This window comes from Salvelinus namaycush, chromosome 22, assembly GCF_016432855.1.
Source record: "Salvelinus namaycush isolate Seneca chromosome 22, SaNama_1.0, whole genome shotgun sequence".
In the NCBI taxonomy this organism is placed as follows: domain Eukaryota; kingdom Metazoa; phylum Chordata; class Actinopteri; order Salmoniformes; family Salmonidae; genus Salvelinus; species Salvelinus namaycush.
The window spans coordinates 5,529,092-5,555,224 of record NC_052328.1 but is presented as its reverse complement, the minus strand read 5'-3'; the positions used below and the strand labels follow the sequence as shown (position 1 = coordinate 5,555,224).

Here is a 26,133-nt window from a genome sequence, read left to right as displayed (position 1 = left end):
CACTAAGTTGACTGTGCCTTTAAACAGCTTGGAAAATTCCAGAAAATTATGTCATGGCTTTAGAAGCTTCTGATAGGCAATTGGAGGTGTACCTGTGGATGTATTTCAAGTAATTGTAGACCTCCACAAGTCTGGTTCATCCTTGGGAGCAATTTCCAAATGCCTGAAGGTACCACGTTCATCAGTACAAACAATAGTATGCAAGTATAAACACCATGGGACCACGCAGCCGTCATACCGCTCAGGAAGGAGACGCGTTCTGTCTCCTAGAGATGAACGTACTTTGGTGTGAAAGTGCAAATCAATCCCAGAACAACAGCAAAGGACCTTGTGAATATGCTGGAGGAAACAGGTACAAAAGTATCTATATCCACAGTAAAATGAGTCCTATATCGACATAACCTGATAGACCGCTCAGCAAGGAAGAAGCCACTGCTCCAAAACTACCATAAAAATGCCAGACTATGGTTTGCAACTGCACTTGGGGACAAAGATTGTACTTTTTGGATAAATGTCCTCTGGTCTGATGAAACAAAAATAGAACTGTTTGGCCATAATGACCATCGTTATGTTTGGAGGACAAAGGGGGAGGCTTGCAAGCCGAAGGACACTATCCCAACCGTGAAGCATGGGGTGGCAGCATCATGTTGTGGGGGTGCTTTGCTGCAGGAGGGACTGGTGCACTTCACAATATAGATGGTGTCATGAGGGAGGAAAATTATGTGGATATATTGAAGCAACATATCAAGGCATCAGTCAGGAAGTTAAAGCTTGGTCGCAATTGGGTCTTCCAAATGGACAATGCCCCCAAGCATACTTCCAAAGTTGTGGCAAAATGGCTGAAGGACAACAAAGTCAAGGTATTGGAGTGGCCATCACAAAGCCCTGACCTCAATCCCATAGAAAATGTGTGGGCAGTACCCAAAACGTTTGACCCAAGTTAAACAATTTAAAGGCAATGCTACCAAATACTAATTGAGTGTATGTAAACTCCTGACCCACTGGGAATGTGATGAAAGAAATAAAAGCTGAAATAAATCATTCTCTCCACTATTATTCTGACATTTCACATTCTTAAAATAAAGTGGTGATCCTATCTGACCTTATACAGGGCATTTTTACTAGGATTAAATGTCAAGAATTGTGAAAAACTGAGTTTAAATGTATTTGGCTAAGGTGGATGTAAACTTCCGACTTCAACTGTAGATGCACACATGAGCGAGCGCACACACATACGCACGTGAGCAAGCACAGGCACATGCACACACACACCCACATACAAGCAAATGAACACACACACACTACATGATAGATGCTGAACGATTACATAACCATAGAGCATAGTGTAACACTCTTATCCATGCTTTATATTCATGTAGACTATAACAATTGTCTTTGCAACGTTGATGAAGTTGTGCAGTTTTATTTGGTACATGCTCCAAGTGTGTTCTTTTTATTGTTATGCTTCCTACATTTACAAAGTGAACATGTTTTTGACCTTTGATTCTCTCTATTTCTACTTCCTTGGAAATAGGGAGATCTGAAACAGTTCTTGAGAATCTCCAATAGCAAAGATGAGAAAATCAAGTCTCAACCTATCACCACCAAGACCAGAGTAAGTGGCGTTCACTACACTTTGGATGTAATTTGCTCATTTCATTTGAAAAACAAGCACACGACAGATGCCATTATGCCCCCTTTAATGGAATCATTATGTTCCAGCTTGAGGGCACACAGGTGTCTGCATTTTGATGCGAACTAGTCCTTTTTTCTTTTGACAACTTAAAAAAAAAAACTACTATGTAAAACCTGTTTGATTCAGGCCATCCCGTGTTAAGCAGCTTTGTATTATATGCTAATGCCATTTCTCTCCCTCGGTCTCTCTCTCTCTCCCTCGGTCTCTCTCTCTGTCTCTCTCTCTCTGTCTCTCTGTTCATCTACCCAGGTATCCATCTGTGCCCAGGTGGCTCATGGGATGGAGCACATGTCCAATCACCGCTTCGTTCATAAAGACCTGGCCGCCCGTAACTGCCTGATCAGCGGCCAACGCAGCGTCAAAATCTCAGCTCCCAGCCTCAGCAAGGATGTTTACAACAGGTATGGGGCCTGCAATTTTATTTTTTATTTCACCAGGTAGGCTAGTTGAGAACAAGTTCTCATTTGCAACTGCGACCTGGCCAAGATAAAGCAAAGCAGTTTGACACATAAAAGAACAGTAGAAAAGGTCTATATACAGCATGTGCAAATGAGGTAGGATAAGGGAGGTAAGGCAATAAATAGGCCATGGTGGCGAAGTAATTACAATATAGCAATTAAACACTGGAATGGTAGAGGTGCAGAAGATGAATGTCCAAGTAGAGATACTGGGGTGCAAAGGAGCAAGATAAATAAATAAATACAGTATGGGGGATGAGGTGGTTGGATGGGCAATTTACAGATGAGCTATGTACAGGTGCAGTGATCTCTGCGTTGCTCTGACAGCTGGTGCTTAAAGCTAGTGAGGGAGATATGAGTCTCCAGCTTCAGTGATTTTTGCAGTTCGTTCCAGTCATTGGCAGCAGAGAACTGGAAGGAAAGGCGGCCAAAGGAAAAATTGGCTTTGGGTGTGACCAGTGAGATATACCTGCTGGAGCGCGTGCTATGGGTGGGTGCTGCTATGGTGAGCAGTGAGCTGAGATAAGGCGGGGCTTTACCTAGCAAAGACTTGTAGATGACCTGGAGCCAGTGGGTTTGGTGACGAGTATGAAGCGAGGGCCAGCCAACGAGAGCGTACAGGTCGCAGTGGTGTTTTGGTGACAAAACGGATGGCACTGTGATAGACTGCATCCAATTTGTTGAGTAGAGTGTTGGAGGCTATTTTGTAAATGACATCGCTGAAGTCGAGGATCGGTAGGATGGTCAGTTTTACGAGGGTATGTTTGGCAGCATGAGTGAAGGATGCTTTGTTGCGAAATAGGAAGTCGATTCTAGATTTAATTTTGGATTGGAGATGCTTAATGTGAGTCTTACGAATCCCTTTGGCCCGACAATCTAGGGGGGGATGGTAATGGGACCGTAACATAACTCATGCAAATTATAGTAGTGACAAAGTAAGAGTGAGAACGAAATAACCACGACAACTAATATCTACCGTCAAACACTCAGGGTTTATTTACAAACACACGGTAATGGGGGGAGCAGGAAAGGGGCTGAGCTGGACCCAAGGAAAGAAAGAATTATAATCCAAAAACACCCCTAAGCTAGACTAGCCTATTTCAACAACAGCTAACTAACCAAAAATACAGTGGGTGGTCCGCCCAGTTCTAACTAGTGTATTTAACAAAGTTTACCTACGGGTAGTGTATGCCCATGGGCGAACTGTCTGGTTACCCCCTTTTCCCACCATCAAACCAACACTCAAACACCATAACCAAAAACAATACTCACAGGTGGGGACAAAGTGACATGTATCCTAAACCACACAAGAGATCTACAACATATGGCATTTACAGAGAGATTGAGCTCTAGAGAACACAACTGACAGGGTTTTTAAACCAAGGAAAAGGGACTGTGATTGGGTAAGGGAAAAGGAGCAGGTGTCTTCCGATTAGCGACTGATTGATGACTGATTTGGGAATGATGATTGTCACCTGTGAGTAGGGGAGAAGGAGAGAACAGAAATACACACAGGATACACACAGAATACTTGTATCCGTAACAGTGAGTCTGGAAGGAGAGTTTACAGTCTAACCAGACACCTAGGTATTTGTAATTGTCCACATATTCTAAGTCAGAACCGTCCAGAGTAGTGATGCTGGACGGGCAGGCAGGTGCAAGCAGCGATCGATTGAAAAGCATGCATTAATTTTAGCAGTTGGAGGCCATGGAAGGAGAGTTGTATGGCATTGAAGCTCGTCTGGAGGTTAGCTAACACAGTGTCCAAAGAAGGGCCAGAAGTATATAGAATGGTGTCGTCTGCGTAGAGGTGAATCAGAGAATCACCAGCAGCAAGAGAGACATCATTGATGTATACAGAGAAGAGTCGGCCCGAGAATTGAACCCTGTGGCACCCCCATAGAGACTGCCAGAGGTCCGGAGAACAGGCCCTCCGATTTGAGTCACTGAACTCTATCAGAGAAGTAGTTGGTGAACCAGGCGAGGCAGTCATTTGAGAAACCAAGGCTGTTAAGTCTGCCAATAAGAATGTGGTGATTGACAGAGTCGAAAGCCTTGGCCAGGTCGATGAATACGGCTGCACAGTAATGTCTCTTATCGATGGTGGTTATGATATCGTTTAGGACCTTGAGCGTGGCTGAGGTGCACCCATGACCAGCTCTGAAACCAGATTGCATAGCGCAGAAGGTACGGTGGGATTCGAAACGGTCGGTGATCTGTTTGTTAACCTGTCTAGGACTGGGGTTCCGCTAGCGGAACTCCTCCCACATTCCACTGAAAAGGCAGAGCGCGAAATTCAAAAAATATTTTTGAGAAATATTTAATTTTCACACATTAACAAGTCCAATACAGCAAATGAAAGATAAACATCTTGTGAATCCAGTCAACATGTCCGATTTTTAAAATGTTTTACAGCGAAAACACCACGTATATTTATGTTAGCTCACCACCAAATACAAAAAAGCACAGACATTTCTTTCACAGCACAGGTAGCTTGCAGAAAACCAACCAAACTAACCAAGAACCAACCAAACTAACCAAGAAACAACTTCATCAGATGACAGTCTTATAACATGTTACACAATAAATCTATGTTTTGTTCGAAAAATGTGCATATTTGAGCTATAAATCAGTTTTACATTGCAGCTACCATCACAGCTACCGTCACAAATAGCACCGAAGCAGCCAGAGTAATTATAGAGACCAACGTGGAATACCTAAATACTCATCATAAAACATTTCTGAAAAATGCATGGTGTACAGCAAATGAAAGACAAGCATCTTGTGAATCCAGCCAATATTTCAGATTTTTTAAGTGTTTTACACACAATATAGCATTATATTAGCTTACCACAATAGCCAGAAACACAAGCCATTTACCAGCAGCAAAAGTTAGTGATCGTAACAAACCAGCAAAAGATATATAATTTTTGACTAACCTTGATAAGCTTCATCAGATGACAGTCCTATAACATCAGGTTATACATACACTTATGTTTTGTTCGAAAATGTGCATATTTAGAGCTGAAATCAGTGGTTATACATTGTGCTAACGTAGCATCTTTTTCCCAGAACGTCCGGATATTTTTCTGACACTCACATATTCTGACCAAATAACTATTCATAAACATTACTAAAAAATACATGTTGTATAGGAAATGATAGATACACTAGTTCTTAATGCAATCGCCGTGTTAGAATTCTAAAAATAACTTCATTACGACATGCAGTTTACGTTATGGCAAGAGAGTGCCCAAAATCTGGGCGCAAACTATTAGTAAACATGTTCCGACAGATATATGAAATAGCATCATAAATGGGTCCTACTTTTGTTGAGCTTACATCAGAATGTTGTACAAGGGGTCCTTTGTCGGGAACAATCGTTGTTTGGTTTTAGAATGTCCTCTTCTCCAGTCAATTAGCACGGAAAGCTAGCAAAGTGACGCGAAGCTCTCCTTCGTGAACAAACGCAGACAAAGCAACACGCCTAACGTCCCGAAAAAATTTCAATAATCTAATAAAACTATATTGAAAAAACATACTTTACGATGATATTGTCACATTTATCAAATAAAATCAAAGCCGGAGATATTAGTCGTCTATAACGACAGCTTTTCAGAAGGCAATACCAGGTCCCTTCTCGCGCGCTCCAGAAAACAGGAAACTGGTGTCACGTCATGCCAAGAGCTTTTATTTGACCTCAGATCAAGTTATACACTCCATTTCTTCTCTCACTGCCTGTTGACATCTAGTGGAAGGCGTATGAAGTGCATGTATACTAATACATATCAAGCACATTTATAGGCAGGCCCTAGAACAGAGCCTCGATTTGAGATTTTTTACTTTCTGACAGGAAGTTTGCTGCAAAATGAGTTCTGTTTTACTCACAGATATAATTCAAACGGTTTTAGAAACTTGAGAGTGTTTTCTATCCAATAGTAATAATAATATGCATATTGTACGAGCAAGAATAGAGTACGAGGCCGTTTAAATTGGGCACGACTTTTCCCCAAAGTGTAAATAGCGCCCTCTATCCTCAACAGGTTAACTTGGCTTTCGAAGACCTTAGGGTAGAATAGATATAGGTCTGTAGCAGTTTGGGTATAGAGTGTCTCTCCCTTTGAAGAGGGGGATGACCGTGGCAGCTTTCCAATCTATGGGAATCTCAGATGATACGAAAGAGAGGTTGAACAGGCTAGTAATAGGGGTTGCAACAATTTTGGCAGATCATTTTAGAAAGAGAGGGTCCAGATTGTCTAGCTCGGCTGATTTGTAGGGGTCCAGATTTTGCAGCTCTTTCAGAACATCAGCTATCTGGATTTGGGTGAAGGAGAAATGGGGGAGGCTTGGGCGAGTTGCTGTGGGGGGTGGAGGGCTGTTGATCGGGGTAGGGGTAGCTAGGTGGAAAGCATGGCCAGCTGTAGAAAAATGCTTATTGAAATTCTCAATTATAGTGAATTTATCGGTGGTGACAGTGTTTATAGCCTCAGTGCATTGGGCAGCTGGGAGGAGGTGCTCTTATTCTCCATGGACTTTACAGTGTCCCAGAACTTTTTTGAGTTTGTGCTACAGGATGCACATTTCTGCTTGAAAAAGCTAGTCTTAGCTTTCCTAACTGCCTGTGTATATTTGTTCCTAACTTCCCTGAAAAGTTGCATATCACGGGGGCTATTCGATGCTAATGCAGAACGCCACAGGATGTTTTTGTGCTGGTCAAGGACAGTCAAGTCTGGAGTGAACCAATGGCTATATCTGTTCCTGGTTCTAAATTTTTTGAATGGAGCATGTTTATTTAAGATGGTAAGAAATGCACTTTTAAAGAATAACCAGGCATCCTCTACTGACGAGATGAGGTCAATATTCTTCCAGGGTACCCAGGCCAGGTCGATTAGAAAGGCCTGCTCGCTGAAGTGTTTTAGGGAGCGTTTGACAGTGATGAGGGGTGGTCGTTTGACCGCAGACCCATTACGGATGCAGGCAATGATCGCTGAGATCTTGGTTGACAACAGCAGAGGTGTATTTGGAGGGCAAGTTGGTTAGGATGATATCTATGAGGGTGCCCGTGTTTACGGATTTGGGGTTGTACCTGGTGGGTTCATTGATAATTTGTGTGAGATTGAGGGCATCAAGCTTAGATTGTAGGATGGCCGGGGTGTTAAGCATGTTCCAGTTTAGGTCACCTAGCAGCACGAGCTCTGAAGATAGATGGGGGGCAATCAATTCACATATGGTGTCCAGGGCACAGCTGGGGGCAGAGGGTGGTCTATAGCACGCAGCAACGGTGAGAGACTTGTTTCTGGAAAGGTGGATTTTTAAAAGTAGAAGCTCGAATTGTTTGGGTACAGACCTGGATAGTAAGACGTGTGTAGTTACGGTCTATCATGCGAGAAGAAAGTATAGCAAAAGTGTACTAGGATGATCTATGCAGCCATTGCTAAGTGTAAAGTCAAGACAAAATAGTAACATAGTTTAATTATGTACATGATAACATCTTGACACTCTCTCTCTGTTTATCTGTCTTTCTGTCTTGACTGTCTGTCTGCAGTGAGTACTACCACTACCGGCAAGCGTGGATCCCCCTGCGCTGGCTCCCGGCCGAGTCTGTGTTTGAGGATGACTTCTCCACCAAGTCAGATGTCTGGGCCTTTGGGGTGCTCATGTGGGAGGTGTTCAGCCACGGGGAACTGCCATACACCAAACTCAGTGATGACGAGGTGCTGGAGGGTCAGTATAAATCAATAGAAATGTACATAGTGCCCACCAATCTGTGTGCTCCAATGGCTGAGCAATCACTGTTCAGATATCAATCTTGCAAAGGGTACTGGGCCTGTCCGAATACCCATACGTGCGTATTAAATAGTAGGCTGACTGGGTATGAGAAAATAGAATGTTTTATAGTATGTGAAAATTTCAAAAATGTAGTATGCTTTAAATGCAAAGATGTCATACTCACTTGGGCTTTTCATCCAATATGAATTCGCTGCACACAATTGAGGAAGAGAATCGTCTTTCCAGACCCACATGTGTTTGACAACAGCCTATAATCAGATAAGGTGATGCGCTGTACCAAAATGAACGAATGGAGGGAAACAACACAATTGTGCATTTGATGATGCATTCTCAGTATGGACAAGCCTAGTATGTTAATACAGATTTCAGACATGGCCACTCTCCTATTCTTGGGATAACTTCAAGCTATACTGAAGTGGCTATTCTCAGTCTCAGAACTGTGATGAATCATTTTCATGGTTCTGTTAGGGGAACAAGTTGTATTTGGTTGACGTTGTATTGAGATGCACTGTACTTTAGGTCACCTTGACAAAGAAAGTGGCACATACAGTATCATCATGTTATTATCAAGCTGGGGGCAGGCTGTCTGTCCAATCATTTTTATGAATCCCATACCAGAAACAGATGAGTCAAATCACCTTGACCTGTATGTTCTGTCGCCCAAGTCTAACCTCCCCTGTTTCTCTGCTCCACTCTTCTCTCCCCAGGTCTGCAGGCCGGCAAGATGAAGTTACCCGTGCTTGACGGCTGCCCCTCCAAAGTCTACAAGCTCATGTGCCGCTGCTGGGCCCCAAGTCTCAAAGAGCGTCCCTCCTTCAGCGAGGTCGTCAACACCCTGGGGGATCTGTCCTCCGACAGCAATGTCTGAGAGGAGGACAACTGAACCCACCCCCACCCCAAGAAGTGACACCCCCCCCCCCCCCCCAAAAAAAAATAAACACAGAAATTCTGGATTCTGAGTCACACACATTTCAGGGACCAGGAGTTATTATTTAAAAGGGCGTGTGGATAAGAACAAAACACTTTTGTTATACCAATGGATTGGATACATACCGTTGAGTGTGTGTAGATGGTTTCATGTGAGGAGGACACGAGTGCCAGGAGTTTACATTTGCCTTAATTGCAGCATGGAAGGCATGCCCGCTGACGCTGTCCCTTTTGGCCCATGTGGTTCCAGTGGGCCCATGCCTGGCATGGGTCTCTCAGGGCTGGTTTGTCCCAGAGACCGCTCTCCCTCTCTTTTTTTGGACCTCGCAGCACAGGAACCATAAAAACTAAAGTGCCTCTCCTTGCCTACCTGAACCTCAATCTACCAACTCTAAAGTCCCCCCAACCAATCCAGGAGATCCTAAGTTACTTTTATCCATCAGGGGGAACTTTCTGTATGTGCTGGACTGGACTCACCACCTGAAAGCTGTATCTAGTGTGTTTCAGACTTGGAATTTTGCAGCCTCTAATGTGTGCCACTGATGCTGTTGTCTGAGCTGTTGTTCTGATGTCTATTGAAGAGGCAAGATCTGAGTATGAGCACCAATGGACCAGATTTTTACTGAGTTTAAACTTGAAAGTCTGTTACTCATTGTGTCTGGGGAACTCAGTGGATTGACTTGTCTGTGTTAATTATATACTTCACAGGAACAAATGTACTATCACATTTATAGCCAAGGAATATTTTGTGAGTTAAAAAAACAAAATCTCTTAATGAGTGTGTTACAAGTGTCATTTTAACTCTGAAGTGCTCGATGTTGACCATCATTGATGGGATTACCATATAATAGACCACATATTAGCTGTATAACCATGTTATCACTTTATCAGTCTGTCGTTAATAAATGGCCGGCAATGCTGTATTTTCAGAGGTCCAATCACAAGTCCCTTTTCTTTCTAGCTGGTCCAATGATTTTGTGCAATGTTGTAATGTGGACCATACCACAAGGCAATGTGTACATAATGTAGAAACCATGCACTAACTTCACTTAAAAATATCCCTTTTTATTACTATCATATTGTAGAAGGATGTACCTGCGGGAACCTCTTTATTTATTATGAAGGTCCCGTCTTTTTTACCCATTTTTTTTATTCTTCGTAAAAAGGTACTTTGATGATCACTTAATGCAGTTGCATATGTATTCAGTCTCTTATGATACATCTCAGTAACACAGTCAGTTTGGTAATACATGTGTTATTACCATGAGCAAAGATGGATGAGAGAGAATCACCAATGCTCTTCAAGGGACTCTTTAGTGCCTGGTAAATGAAGGATTATTAGCTGTTTTTTCCGCTTTCCTTTTTTCTCAATATCTAATCAAAATGCAATGGTCTTTTTTGTTTGCTAAGACCTTGTTTTTATATATTGTTTTTAGGGCAAAACTGTTTTACGAATGCTAGGCGCTCACACCTAGGTCTCTTTTTTTTTTATCCACTTCAGCTAATAATTACAGTAACCTCAATGTATACAAGCTGCTCTCAATAAAGGATCACGTTTTTTTAAACTGAGGAGTCTTGGCTGTCTTAATTGCTGTGTAACATAGAACTCACTCTGATTGGCCCCATACACACTCAAGTTGTACAACTGATGTACAACGCATTTTGCATGTACGTGATACAACAGAGTTTTTCTACACAAACATTATTACACAAGCATTGTGGAGACACCACACAATGGTTGTGTAAACATTTTTGTGCAGACAAACTCTCCACTGTGTTGCAAAAATATCACTTGTGCCACAGACATTGTGTCAAATGCGTTGTACAGTTGACCAACCTGAATGTGTACAGGGCCATGTAGACTGGAGAGATCGGAGATACTGAAGAGCTAACACTGTAACATGCTGACCAAACCGCTTGTGCGGTCCTCTACTCTGACAATTAATCCACAAATAAAACGGTAAACCGAATTAGTTTCAGATGAAACTGAATTCTCTCCTCCTTCCTTCCGGCTTCTTTTTCTTTGGACTTTATATGGCAGTTGGCAACCAACTTTACGGTGCATTACTACAACCGACTGGAGTGTGGACGTCAGTTAATCTTTCAATCACGTGGGTATATGCTTCTAAAAACCAATGAGGAGATTCGAGAGCCAGGACTTGCAGCGCGTTGAGCATCACAAATGTTTTATTTATTTATTTCACCTTTGTTTAACCAGGTAGGCTAGTTGAGAACAAGTTCTCATTTACAACTGCGACCTGGCCAAGATAAAGCACAGCAGTTTGACACAAACAACAACACAGAGTTACACATGGAATAAACAAACATACAGTCAATAATACAATAGAAAAAGTGTGCAAATGAGGTAGGATAAGGGAGGTATGGCAATAAATAGGCCATAGTGGTGAAATAATTACAATATAGCAATTAAACACTGGAGTGATAGATGTGCAGAAGATGAGTGTGCAAGTAGAGATACTGGGGTGCAAAGGAGTAAAATGAATAAATGAAATTACAGTATGGGGACGAGGCAGTTGGATGGGCTATTTACAGATGGGCTATGTACAGGTTCAGTGATCTGTGAGCTGCTCTGACAGCTGGTGCTTAAAGTTAGTGAGGGAGATATGAGTCTCCAGCTTCAGTGATTTTTGCAGTTCGTTCCAGTCATTGGCAGCAGAGAACTGGAAGGAAAGGCGGCCGAAGGAGGAATTGGCTTTGGGTGTGACCAGTGAAATATACCTGCTGGAGCGCGTGCTACGGGTGGGTGCTGCTATGGTGACCAGTGAGCTGAGATAAGGCGGGGCTTTACCTAGCAAAGACTTATAGATGACCTGGAGCCAGTGGGTTTGACGACGAATATGAAGTGAGGGCCAGCCAACGAGAGCGTGCAGGTCGCAGTGGTGGGTAGTATATGGGGCTTTGGTGACAAAACGGATGGCACTGTGATAGACTGCATCCAATTTTCTGAGTAGAGTGTTGGAGGCTATTTTGTAAATGACATCACCGAAGTCAAGGATGAGTAGGATGGTCAGTTTTACAAGGGTATGTTTGGCAGCATGAGTGAAGGATGCTTTATTGCGAAATAGGAAGCCGAATCTAGATTTCATTTTGGATTGGAGATGCTTAATGTGAGTCTGGAAGGCAAGTTTACAGTCTATGCTGGACGGGCGGGCAGGTGTGCGCAGCGATCGGTTGAAGAGCATTTAGTTTTACTTGCATTTAAGAGCAGTTGGAGGCCATGGAAGGGCCAGAAGTATACAGAATGGTGTCGTCTGCGTAGAGGTGGATCAGAGAATCACCAGAATCAAGAGCGACATCATTGATGTATACAGAGAAAAGAGTCAGCCCGAGGATTGAACCCTGTGGCACCCTCATAGAGACTGCCAGAGGTCCGGAGAACAGGCCCTCTGATTTGACACACTGAACTGAAACCAGATTGTATAGCGGAGAAGGTACGGTGGGATTCGAAATGGTCGGTGATCTGTTTGTTAACTTGGCTTTCGAAGACCTTAGAAAGGCAGGGTAGGATAGATATAGGTCTGTAGCAGTTTGGGTCTAGAGTGTCTCCCCCTTTGAAGAGGGGGATGACCGCGGCAGCTTTCCAATCTATGGGGATCTCAGGCAATACAAAAGAGAGGTTGAACAGGCTCGTAATAGGGGTTTCAACAATTTCGGCTGATCATTTTAGAAAGAGAGGGTCCAGATTGTCTTGCCCGGGTGATTTGTAGGGGTCCAGATTTTGCAGCTCTTTCAGAACATCAGCTATCTGGATTTGGGGTGAAGGAGAAATGGGGGAGGCTTGGGCGAGTTTCTGTTGGGGGTGAAAGGCTGTTGACCGAGGTAGGGGTAGCCAGGTGGAAAGCATGGCCAGCCGTAGAAAAATGCTTATTGAAATTCTCAATTTCTCAACTGCCTGTGTATATTGGTTCCTAACTTCCATGAAAAGTTGCATATCGCAGGGGCTATTTGATGCTAACCAAGTTCTATTTTAGTGCCTGGCCACGCAGACGCTCGCTGTCACGCGCGAGCAGAGTGGGTGCGATGATTGAATAACATGTATGTGTACATTTATTTTGCAACTGTCCGGTCTGGTCAGCATGTAAGGAACTTTTGTGGAAGTTAAATAAATATTCTATAAAGCTGTATCTAATCTATTATAGATGGCTAGCCAACTAATTAATCTATTGAACATGAATGGTTGCATTTACCATGGCTGTCATGGTACATGATTATGAATGATTACAATGCATGATCTGTCGTGGGTGTAAATTTTTATAAAGTTTTTGATGTAGCTGAATTCAATTTTCAGCTGAAGAGTAGACAATTTTCTAGGCTTACCCACATCCACTCACAAAGTAATCTTAAAGCTCCACCCCGTGAATCATCTCATCATTGTGCTGATAGAGACCATTGTGTGGATAGAGAGGAGTGGGTGTGGGCGTTTTGACATGCAAATGTGGCCTTTCCGTTACCACTCTCTTCAACCTCTTGGTTCATTTTCTCTTTCACATGGGGATCATCATTATACATCTTCAGGCCATGTGACTCATTATCATGTAGCCCTGTGTGGCATGAAACTCTGGGACTGTTCACATTGACCTACTGCTTATCACAAATTATGATATTGAGCCTTGATTGGCCTGATAACGCAATCTCAATTGCACTTCACACTGCTCTCTCCCATCTGGAAAAGAGGAACACCTATCTGAGAATGCTGTTCATTGACTACAGCTCAACGTTTAACACCATAATCCCCTCCAAACTCGTCACCAAGCACGGGACTGTCCAAGCTCTGGACTCATCTAAAAAATCTCTAAGAGCTTTCCACATCTGGATTGTGCAACATTTTCCCATGTTTCTTTTCAAAATTCTTCAAGCTCTGTCAAATTGGTTGTTGATCATTGCTAGGACAACCATTTTCAGGTCTTGCCTGTAGATTTAAGTCAAAACTGTAGCTCGGCCACTCAGGAACATTCACTGTCTTCTTGGTCAGCAACTCCAGTGTAGATTTGGCCTTGTGTTTTAGGTTATTGACCTGCTGAAAGGTGAATTAATCTCCCAGTGCTTAGTGGAAAACAGACTGAACAAAGTTTTCCTCTAGGATTTTGCCTGTGCTTTGCCCGTTTCTATTTTATCCTGAAAACTCTCCAGTCCTTAACGATTACAAGCATAGCCATAACATGATGCAGCCACCACTATGCTAGAAAATATGGAGAGTAATGTGTTGGATTTGCCCAAAACATAACACTGTATTCAGGACAAAAGTTAATTGCTTTGCCAAATTTTTTGCAGTATTACTTTAGTGCCTGTTTTGGAATATTTGTATTCTGCTTCCTTCTTTTCACTCTGTCAATTAGGTTATTATTGTGGAGTAACTACAATGTTGTTGATCCATCTTCAGTTTTCTCCTATTGTCACGGCCGTCGTAGGGAGGAGACCAAGGTGCAGCGTGATAAGCGTACATTCTTCTTTATTTATGGAACGAACACTGACCAAAACGTGAAGCTAATATGGTTAGCGCAGACAGGCAACTAAACATAGAATAGGAACCCACAAAACCAAAAGGGAAAATGGCAACCTAAATATGACCCCCAATCAGAGACAACGATAAACAGCTGCCTCTGATTGGGAACCAATTCAGGCCACCATAGACATACATATGCCTAGACTTACCAACACCCCATGACATACAAAAAACCCTAGACAATACAAAACAAGCATACCCACCCTCGTCACACCCTGACCTAACCAAAATAATAAAGAAAACATAGATAACTAAGGTCAGGGCGTGACACCTATACAGCCATTAAACTCTGTAACTGTTTTAAAGTCACCATTTGCCTCATGGTGAAATCCCTGAACGGTTTCCTTCCTCTCTGGCAACTGAGTTCGGAATGACGCCTGTATCTTTGTCGCAACAGGGTGTATTGATACACCATCCAAAGTGTAATTAACAACTTCACCCTGCTCAAAGGGATATTCATCATCTGCTTTTTATTTATATACACAGCTACCAATATGTGCCCTTCTTTGCGAAGCATTGGAAAACCTCCCTGGTCTTTGTGGTTGAATATGTGTTTGAAATTCACTGCTCGACTGAGGGACCTTACATATAATTGTATGTGTGTGGTACAGAGATGAGGTAGTTATTCAAAAATCATGTTAAACACTATTATTGCACACAGAGTGAGTCCATGCAACTTATTATGTGACTTGTTAAGCAAATGTTTACTCCTGAACTTATTTAGGCTTGCCATAACAAAGGTGTTGAATACTTTTTGACTCAAGACATTTGAACTTTTCATTTTTAATTAAATGGTAAAAATGTCAAAAAACATCATTCCACTTTGACATTATGGGGTATAGTGTCTAGACCAATGACAAAAAAAATCTAAATTTAATCAATTTTGAAATTCAGGCTGTAACACACCAAATGTGTAAAAAGTCAAGGGGGGTGTGAATACTTTCTGAAGGCATAGCTTACATTTTGGTGTGTTTTATTTCTCATGTGTTGATCTTTATCTGACCTAGTGTTGTTTCCATGCCTTTTTAAAGATATTTTTCTATTTCGTACCTCTGATATTGAACTCTGCATTGTTGAGGAAGAGCTTGATAGCATTTCACTGTATGGCTTACACCCGTTGTATTCTGACATGTGACAAACTTTGATTTGGTATAGTCTACAATAAACTACTGAGGACTTGAGGTCCATGACCCTTGATGGAAGGTGACTTATGGTGTTAATTACCTCTGATATAATGTGAACCTTTTATTACTAAGTGTTTAACATAGGACTGTCAAATGATTTTAAAAATGTATCGAGTTCATCGCATTGTTTTCTGTGCGATTAACTCGATTATTAATCACATTTTTATAAATTGTTCAAATTTGACCCTAATTGAAGTGGCAATCAGCAGTTGAAACAATAACAAAGCGTTCTACCCACCCGCTTCGGTAAAAAGCAGAGGGATGGGCTGAGAAACTGTAACCACTCTCACTGTACACTGAACAAAAATATTTACGATTTTACTGAGTTATAGTTCATATAAGGAAATCAGTCAATTGAAATAAATTAATTATGCCCTAATCTATGGATTTCACGACTGGGAATACAGATATGCCTCTGTTGGTCACAGGTACCTTTAAAAAAAAGGTATGGGCGTGGATCAGAAAACTAGTCAGTATCTGGTGTGAACATAATTTGCCTCATTTACATGAACAAGGCAGTTAACCGACTGTTCCTAGACCGTCATTGAAAATAAGAATTTGTTCTTAACTGACTTGCTTAGTTAAATAAAGGTAAACATCTAAAAAAGAATAATAATAATTTTAGCGTGACATATCTCCTTCGCATAGAGTTGATCAGGCTGTGGATTGTGGCCTGTGGAATGTTTTCCCACTCCTCTTCAATGGCTGTGCAAAGTTGCTGGATATTGCCAGGAACTGGAACACGCTGTCGTACACGTCAATCTAGACTAGAGCATCCCAAACATGCTCAATGGGTGACATGTCTGGGGAGTATGCAGGCCATGTAAGAACTGGGACATTTTCCGCTTCCAGGAATTGTGTAGAGATCTTTGCGACATGTGCATTAACATGCTGAAACACACTGGTGATGGCAGCGGATGAATGGCACGACAGTGGGCCTCAGGATCTCATCACGATACCTCTGTGCATTCAAATTGCCATCGATAAAATGCAATTGTGTTCATTGTCCTTAGCTTATGCCTACCCATACCATAACCCCACCACCACGGGGGACTCTGTTCACAATGTTGACATCAGCAAACCGCTCCCCCACACAACGCCATACTGTCTGCCATCTGCCCGGTACAGTTGGAAATTGGGATTCATTGGTGAAGAGCACACTTTTCCAGCGCGCCAGTGGACATCGAAGGTGAGCATTTGCCCACTGAAGTCAGTTACGACGCCAAACTGCAGTCTGGTCAAGACCCTGATGAGGACAACGAGTACGCAAATGAGCTTGTCTGAGACGGTTTCTGACAGTTTGTGCAGCGATTCTTCGGTTGTACAAACCCACAGTTTCATCAGCTGTCCAGGTGGCTGGTCTCAAATGATCCCACAGGTGAAGAAGCCGGATGTGGAGGTCTTGGGCTGGCGTGGTTACATGTGGTCTGTGTTTGTGAGCCCTTTTGTTAGCTATTTAGCAGTCTTATGGCTTGGGAATAGAAGCTATTCAGGAGCCTGTAGACTTGACTTCTATGCAAATTAAGTTTTTGCTGTCATCTAAAGAAATGCCTAGGAATGTGTTTATGGTTGAATTTTCTGTAAGTTTTCCTTCAAAACTGTTGCTCAATGCTGAGCACATTGTGGATTTTTAAGCACCACAAGAGAGACAGACAGCTCTACAGCAGCTGCTAGCTACTGAGACCCAGAGCACACAGCCAAATATTACAAAGATAGGCAGAAACTGCTTCTCCAGTAGAAGACTCCTGTCGTCTTGTGCTGAACTACGCATGTGTGCAGGCCATCAAATCAAAGGCAGTCCTTCAATATAAAGATTTTGATTCGATTTTTGAAGTTGTTTTTCACAAAAATTAAAAGATATCAATCGGTCACTTTGATGAGGTTGGAGTAACAGCATGTTCAACTACTTAAGACATTGGCTCGAATCTAGGTTGTGCCTTTAGATTTCGAGAAACTAAGGTAAAATGTCACTGTTCTCTTTGACTTCTCAAACTCCAAAACCCAGCCTGGTCTGCTTCGCAAGTGTTCCCGGAAGTTTTGCGAGGTTGCGCCTCTGGGTTTAAAACTCTGTGGAATAGTAGAGCGCGTTGTGTGTTGCGGTCTAAAGGGTCCGTGCGGAAACACGGCTAATGTGACGCAACAACTAATGGTTGACAATGTCAACAGTGCCGATTAACAACAACATATGTGGTTAAATATTTATTTTTTAAACATATAATGTGGTTAGCTGATACCTAAAATATCTCTCCAGGCATTGTAAGATCTGTCATGCGTCAGCAACGTCTATTGGTGCTTTCAAGACACTGGGAACTAGGGGGGGAAAAAACGAGATCAGTGGTTTTGAGAACATTTCTAGAGCTCCAAAGTTGCTAACTGGGAATTTCGAGTTGGATGACAGTTCAAAACTATTTTCCCAGTCGGATATCGTTTTTTTGTTGTTGCGCACTTGTAGTCGGAAATGTCTGAGTTCCGAGTTACGCATCGGAAGAAGACCAACATCCCCGTGCCTGTCCACAGTGTACAGCAACCATTTTGGTATTTATTCTAATGACCATGCCATATTGACCAATGGTAGCTCAACCTAGATCCCAATCGGCCAATCCGTAGACGACGCTGTGACTCACCAAATAAGGAGATGCAACTCCATAAAAGGAAACATTGTATCTCTTTATAAGGAGGAAAGTAGATCTTGGGTTGTAGACCGCTCTCGGATACGTTATTTAAAAAATACATCAGTTTTGTGTGAAAATGCACGACTGCAAGACTGATATTGCGTGATATTCGATTAAATATCTGCAGCCTTTGTGAATTGAAGGCGGATACCGACGACATTTTACGCGATTATGGTGTGAACTACATGACATGGCGGAGTAATAACGAATGCTCTCTTCGATTTTCCCTTTTTATGAGAAAGTGCACTGAGTTTTGGAAATAGAGGTTGAGCTAAACTGATCCTGGCTGAAAGGTCTCAGGGGCAGCATCACTTTCGAAAGTTTGCTTTAGTGGTTTCAAACAAATGACAATTTTGCAATGTCCGCAATTTCGTTGTTTGTTTACCTTTTTGGTGGTTGGGTTGTATGAACTGTGCTGTAATTTTTACTGACCCGCGCTCCAGCAGTGGGCTGACGATTTCAGGGACCGGGTCCTCTAACTAGAATGCTACCAAGCCAGGCTGGATCAGCACAATCTGGAAACGGGTCAGCGTCTTTCAGGGCTAACACAGGTCACGGTTCTGGGGTGATTGGGATTCGCCCTGTATTGGTCAGAGCAAGGCAATCGAAAACTCGGGTCAGCGACAGCATCAGTGCGGTTGGGATGTTGGGGGGCAACGGTCCAGGAGTGGGTGCAAGAGGTGGGGCGAGACCAGGGAACGGGACGGGACCGGCTATTCCTCAGACCGCTGCTCAGGGAGGCATCGGTCTGAACATGGGAATTGGGGTTCGCGGAGGCAGCCGGTACGACCCGGACAAAGAGTGTGCTCCAATGGGGTGCAGTGGGTCGGACGCTGATTCGGACTCGGGGGATGAGGACGATCCGATGGGTTCAATCGGGGACAGCAGAAGAAGTGTAAAGCGGGAGAGACTGGAGATGGAGGCTACGGAGACAGGGCAGGAGGCTGGGATACCATTGGGGGGTTATGGTGTGGTCCCCCAAGGTGTTGCTGGCGCAAAGCCAGGGAAGAAGACACGTGGGCGCGTGAAGATAAAAATGGAATTCATCGACAACAAGTTGAGGCGATACACAACATTTAGCAAGAGGAAGACCGGTATAATGAAGAAGGTGAGTGATAACAGTGACACTCAGGTGTGATGGGATACTCTGTAGTGTCCACTCCAAAGTGTGTCACTTGGTCATACAAGATGTTGCATTCATTGATGTGTATGGGGCACCTATAGACTACACTGACAGATAATGTAATCATTAGGTACATGTCTCAACTTTCTTGTACAATAACCTTCCCTTGTGTCACTGACTTGTGTTTTTTAACCAGTGGAAGGCCCATTCAACCCAAAATCACACAAATAACCTGATGTAATAAGACTCCCAGACATAATGTGTAAATAACCAAGTGGGACATGTCATCTCTGCCCTGGCCCTGAGTGACTGGAGGCCACAACAGTCATGACTCGCTCTGTCCTTTAAATAGACTAGAGCAACTGACATTACGATTTCTGACCATGATCCTCTACATACACACCTCTGTGTCCGGTAGGTCTAGTGCAGTAACACACTTGCAATCTAAATGTAGAAATATTATAGTTTTTTAAAAATATTAATTGAATCATATTTTCAAAGAGCAGTTTGTGCTCAGTACATTGAATGTTTCTCATTCAACCTTTAAAGTAACTATAGTACCTAATCGAGTAAAATAAGATGCTGCTGCAAACTAATGTTGGTATATTACTAAACACTCACTCACTACTGTACATTCACTACTGCAGCCTTTGGTCAGCAGTTCAGATCACAGACCCTCAATCTACACACAATACCCCATAATGACAAAGTGATTTTTTTTTATTTATTTTTTTTCAATTTATTAAAAATAACAAAACAGATACCTTATTTACATGTATTCAGACCCTTTGCTATGAGCCTGGAAATTGAGCTCAGGTGCATCCTGTTTCCATTGATCATCCTTGAGATGTTTCTACAACTTGATTGGAGTCCACCTGTGGTAAATTCAATTGATTGGCCATGATTTGGAAAGGCACACACCTGTCTATATAAGGTCCCACAGTTGACAGTGCATGTCAGAGCAAAAACCAAGCCATGAGGTCAAAGACATTTTCCGTAGAGCTACGAGACAGGATTGTGTCGCACAGATCTGTGTAAGGGTACCAAAAATGTCTGCAGCATTGAAGGTCGCCAAGAACACAGTGGCCTCCATCATTCTTAAATGGAAGAAGTTTGGAACCACCAAGACTCTTCCTATAGCTGGCCTCCTGGCCAAACTGAGCAATCGGGGGAGAAGGGCCTTGGTCACGGGGGTGACCAAGAACCCGATAGTAACTCTGACAGAACATGACAGCAGCACAACATGGTACAAACATTATTGGGCAAAGACAACAGTACAAAGGACAAGAAGGTAGAGGCAACAATACATCAGGCGAAGCAGCCACAACTGTCAGTTAGTGTCCATGATAGAGTCTTTGAATGAAGAGATGGAGATAAAACTGTCCAGTTTGAGTTTTTTCCCCCCACAACTTGTTCCAGTTGCTAGCTGCAGCGAAAAGAAAAGTGGAGTGACGCAGGGATGTGGGTGCTTTCTATGGAGAGACCTTAAAGTAGCTGTGCAGCGACGCTCCCCATCCAACCTGACAGTGCTTAATAAAAGGATCTGCAGAGAAGAATGGGAGAAACCCCCCGGATACAGGTGTGCAAAGCTTGTAGTGTCTTACCCAAGAAGACACAAGGCTGTAATTGCTGCCAAAAGTGCTTCAACAAAGTACTGAGTAAAGGGTCAGAATAATTATGTAAATGTTATTTTTATATATTTTTTTATATAAAAAATGAATTTGTGAAATATTCTATGACCCTGTATTTGCTTTGTCATTATGGCGTAATGTGTGTAGATTGATGAGGTGGAAAAAACAGCAATTTAATCAATTTTAGAATAAGGCTGTAACGTACACTAACAAAATGTGGAAAAAGTCAAGGGGTCTGAATAGTTTCCGAATGCGTTGTAGCTAGCTACATCTATGGGCTTTTATGTTTTTCTGTCGTGCGTAATGTACAGTCGCCTATATCATAAACTATATGTATTGGATAACAGCACAATCATTTTTTTTTGGGGGGGGGGGGCTTGGGATCATTAAATATTTTTAATGTAAGGGCCCATAAAATGTGTTTAATGTATGGCTCAGGTAACATCAGGCCTGAATTTTCAATCAAACCTCTAATCTAATCCAGACATAGGCCTATTTATATGCTTTATATAATGCTTTTGAATGACACTTCCAGTTTTGGTGGGAAATACCGGGTTAACCAGGAGAAAAGTGATTTACTCTTGGAATGGAACATTTTGTGAAATAGCCGGAAAATATTCAAGCCTATCTGTGCCCCACCTTGGCCATCCCAATCAAAATGTTCTGGACAAGTCACTGATTCAGTGGGTTCATGATCCGTCATCAGGAATACTACGTACCATGAAGGCTCTAGTATCTAAGCATGCACATGGAATGTACGCCACTCACTATTCTCTGTACCATCGTATCCAAGATCACTAATTATGTTTCAATTCAGACAGTACCGCTTTGTCGAGCCAAGAGGCATCTGTTATCTCTCTCACAAAAGATAAGTTGGAGAACTGCTGCAAATGCAGACAAACAGTCTTTTTGGATTGTTTCTCCAAAATAATTGGGATACCACTGCATTGTTTGATCTCATCTGACGGATGAGCAAGTCCCTGCTTTGCTTGTGCTTTCTTCCCTTTGGCATCCTCCTTTGTTGTCGTGGAAACGGAGGTTTCTGTATTGTACAGTGGGCTGCATGATTGTTCTGTGCCTTGAGTCGGGTTATGACAAAGTATGACAGGATTTACAGTGCCTTCAGAAATTATTCTTACCCTTTGACTTCTTCCACGTTTTGTTGTTACAGCCTGAATTCAAAATGGATTCAAATGTATTTTTCTCTCACCCATCTACACACAATATCCCATAATGACAAAGTGAAAACATGTTTTTAGAAAGTGTTGCACATTTTATGGAAATTGAAGTACAGAACTGTCTAATTTACATAAGTATTCACACCCCTGAGTCAATACTTTGTAGAAGCACCTTAGGTGGCAATTACAGCTTTGAGTCATCTTGGGTATGTCTGTATCAGCTTTGCACATCCTGGATTTGGGGATTTTCTCCCATTCTACCTTGCAGATTTTCTCAAGCTCTGTTAAGTTAGATGGAGAGCGGCGGTGAAGAGCAATCTTCAAGTCTTTCCACAGATTTAATCGGATTCAAGTCTGGGCTTTGGCTGGGCCACTCAAGGATTTTCACATTCTTGTTCCGAAACCATTCCAGTGTTGCTTTGGCTGTGTGCTTGGGGTCATTGTCCTGTTGGAATATAAATCTTCGCCCCAGTCTAAGGTTGTTTGCATTCTGAAGCAGGTTCTCATCAAGGATTTGCCTGTATTTGGTTCCATTCATTGTTCCCTCCATCCTTACCAGTCTCCCAGTCCCTGCCGCTCATAAGCATCCCCATAGCATGTTGCTGCCACCACCACGGTAGGGATGGTGTTAGACGGGTGATGAGCTGTGCCTGGTTTTCTACAGACATAGTGCTTTGCATTCAGGCCAAATAGTTACATTTGTGTCACAGATCACATAATCTTTTGCCTTATGATCAGTCTTTCACGTGCCTTTTAGCAAACTCCAAGTGTTCTGTCGTGCCTTTTTCTCAGGAGTGGCTTCCGTCTGGCCACTCTCTCATAAAGCCCAGATTGGTGAAGTACATGAGAGAATGGCGTCGGAGGAGATGGCTGACGTTTTACCGGCTCCTAACCAATTGCGCTATTTTGTGTGTGTCCCCCCCCACGTTGTTTGTAACTTATTTGGTACATAATGTTTCTGCCACTATCTCTTATGACCAAAAAGAGCTTCTGGATATCAGAACAGTGTTTACTCACCTCAAACTGGAAAAATATGTTTTTAACGTGTTGGACGTGAAGGTTTTACTCCAGATATGGACAGGCCAAAATCCCCGTCATTCGCATGAAGAAAAGATACCGATACAGGGGATGCAGGTCCGGGTGCCCTTTTTTAGAATTCGTCGGCAAGTGGATAACCCACCTCTACCATCTGTCCTATTGGCCATTGTGCAACCATTGGAGAATAAACTGGATGAGCTCCGTTCAAGACTATCCTACCAACAGGACATTAAAAACTGTAATGTCTTATGTTTCACCGAGTTGTAGCTGAACGACGACATGGATTATATACAGTTGGCTGTTTTTTCTGTGCATCGGCAAGACCGAACAGCTGTTTCCTGTAAGACAAGGGGTGGCGGTCTGTGTCTATTTGTAAATAACAGCTGGTGTACGAAATCTAATATTTTAAGGAAGTCTTGCCTGAGGTAGAGTATCTCTTGATAAGCTGTAGACCACACTATTTACCAAGAGAGTTGATCTATATTTTTCGTAGCTGTCTTTTTACCACCACAAACCGATGCTGGCACTGACCGCACTCAACAAGCTGTATAAAGTCATAAGCAAACAAGAAAATGCTCACCCAGAGCGACGCTCCTAGTGGCCAGGGAATTAAATGCAGGGAAACTTAAATCCGTTTTACCTAATTTCTACTAGCATGTTACATGTGCATCCAAAGGGGAAAAAAACTCGAGACCACCTTTACTACACACAGAGACGCATACAAAGCTCTCTCTCGGCCTCCATTTGGCAAATCTGATTCCTGCTTACAAGCAAAAACTAAAGCAGGAAGTACCAGTGACTCGTTCAATACGGAAGTGTCAGAGGGCGCAGATGCTAAGCTACAGGACAGTTTTGCTAGCACAGACTGGAATACAGTGCATTTGGAAAGTATTTAGACCCATTGACTTTTTCCACAGCCTTATTCTAAAATGTATTATTTTTTCCCCCTCAGCAATCTACACACGTACCCCATAATGACAGCAAAAAACTTAAATATGACATTTACGAAAGTATTCAGAACCTTTACTTAGTACTTTGTTGAAGCACTTTTGGCAGCGATTACAAGCCTCAAGTCTTCTTGGGTATGACACTACAAGTTTGGCACACCTGTATTTGGGGACTTCCCCCATTCTTCTCTGCAGGTCTTCTCAAGCTCTGTCAGATTGGATGGGGAGCGTTGCTGCACAGCTATTTTCAGGTCTCCAGCGATGTTCGATCGTGTTAAAGACCGAGCTCTGGCTTGGCCACGCAAGGACATTCAGAGACTTGTCCCGAAGCCACTCCTGCGTTGTCTTGGCTGTGTGATTAGGGCCGTTGTCTTGTTGGAAGGTGAACCTTCGCCCCCAGTCTGAGAACCTGCTCCAGAGCGCTCAGGTATTCATCAAGGATCTCTGTACTTTTCTCTGTTTTTCTTTCCCTCAACCCTGACTAGTCTCCCAGTCCCTGCCACTGAAAAACATTCCCACGTCATGATGCTGCCACCACCATGCTTCACCGTAGCGATGGTGCCAGGTTTCCTCCAGACTGAACTCTTTGGCCTGAATGCCAAGTGTCACATCTTGGTTTAATCAGACCAGAGAATCTGGTTTCTCATGGTCTGAGTCATTTTAGGTTGCTTTTGACAAACTCCAAGTGGGCTGTCATGTGCCTTTTTACTGAAGAGTGGCTTCCATCTGAACACTCTACCATAAAGGTGTGATTGGTGGAGTGCTGAAGAGATGGTTGTCCATCTGGAAAGTTCTCCCATCTCCACAGAGGAACTCTGGAGCTCTGTCAGAGTGACCATCGGTTTCTTGATTTACTTATATAAATCTTCTCCCCCGATTGCTCAGTTTGGCCGGGCGGCCGGGCGTACCAAGAGTCTTGGTAGTTCCAAACTTCTTCTATTTAAGAATGATGATGGAGGCCACTGTGTTCTTGGGGACCTTCAATGCTGCAGAAATGTTTTGTTCCCCCTCCACAGGTCTGTGCCTCGACATAATCCTGTCTCGGTGCTCCACAGACAATTCATTAGACCTCATGGCTTGGTTTTTGATCAACTATGGGACCTTTATGTAGACAAGTGTGTGCCTTTCCAAATGATGTCCAAACAATTGGATTTACCACAGGTGGACTCCAAGTTGTAGAAACATCTCAAGGATGATCAATTGAAACAGGATGGACCTGAGCTCAATTTCGAGTCTCATTGCAAAGGGTTTGAGTATTTCTGTTTTTAATACATGTGCTGACATTTCTAAAAAACGTTTTTCTCTTTGTCATTATGTAGTGTTGTGTGTAGATTGATTAAAAACATTTATTTAATCAAATTTAGAATAAGGTTGTAATGAAATGTGGAAAAAGAGAAGGGGTCTGAATACTTTCCGAATGCACTGTATGTTCCGGGACTCCTATGGCATTCAGGAGTATACCACATCAGTCACCAGCTTCATCAATAAGTGCATCGATGGTGTTGTCCCAACAGTGACTGTACGTACAGTTGACGTCGGAAGTTTACATACACCTTAGCCAAATACATTAACTCAGCTTTTATTTCTTTCATCACATTCCCAGTGGGTCAGAAGTTTACCTACACTCAATTAGTATTTGGTAGCATTGCCTTTAAATTGTTTAAACTTTAAATTGTTCAAACGTTTCGGGAAGCCTTCCACAAGCTTCCCACAATAAGTTGGGTGATTTTGGCCCATTCCTCCTGACAGAGCTGGTGTAACTGAGTCAGGTTTGTTGGCCTCTTTGCTCGCGCACACTTTTTCAGTTCTGCCCACAAATTTTCTACAGGATTGAGGCCAGGGCTTTGTGATGGCCACTCCAATACCTTGACTTTGTTGTCCTTAAGCCATTTTGCCACAACTTTGGAAGTATGCTTGGGGTCATTGTTCATTTGCGACCAAGTTTTAACTTCCTGACTGATGTCT

General features: G+C 42.7%; 2 protein-coding genes across 3 annotated transcripts in view; both read left to right on the top strand.

Moving 5' to 3' along the window:
• The window catches only part of LOC120017477 (inactive tyrosine-protein kinase 7-like), a 186,699-nt gene extending 176,263 nt beyond the window's left edge, over positions 1 to 10,436 (top strand). Inside the window, exons 17-20 of the mRNA XM_038960250.1 lie at positions 1,535 to 1,615; positions 1,946 to 2,097; positions 7,700 to 7,878; positions 8,652 to 10,436. Coding sequence (XP_038816178.1) covers positions 1,535 to 1,615; positions 1,946 to 2,097; positions 7,700 to 7,878; positions 8,652 to 8,812 — 573 coding nt within the window. The 3' untranslated portion in view covers positions 8,813 to 10,436. The remainder of the gene's footprint in view (positions 1 to 1,534; positions 1,616 to 1,945; positions 2,098 to 7,699; positions 7,879 to 8,651) is intronic.
• A 7,837-nt stretch (positions 10,437 to 18,273) lies between these two features.
• The window catches only part of LOC120017476 (serum response factor-like), a 62,716-nt gene continuing 54,856 nt past the window's right edge, over positions 18,274 to 26,133 (top strand). For both annotated transcript variants that reach the window (XM_038960249.1, XM_038960248.1), the window contains exon 1: positions 18,274 to 19,359. In XM_038960249.1, coding sequence (XP_038816177.1) covers positions 18,736 to 19,359 — 624 coding nt within the window. In that variant the 5' untranslated portion in view covers positions 18,274 to 18,735. The remainder of the gene's footprint in view (positions 19,360 to 26,133) is intronic.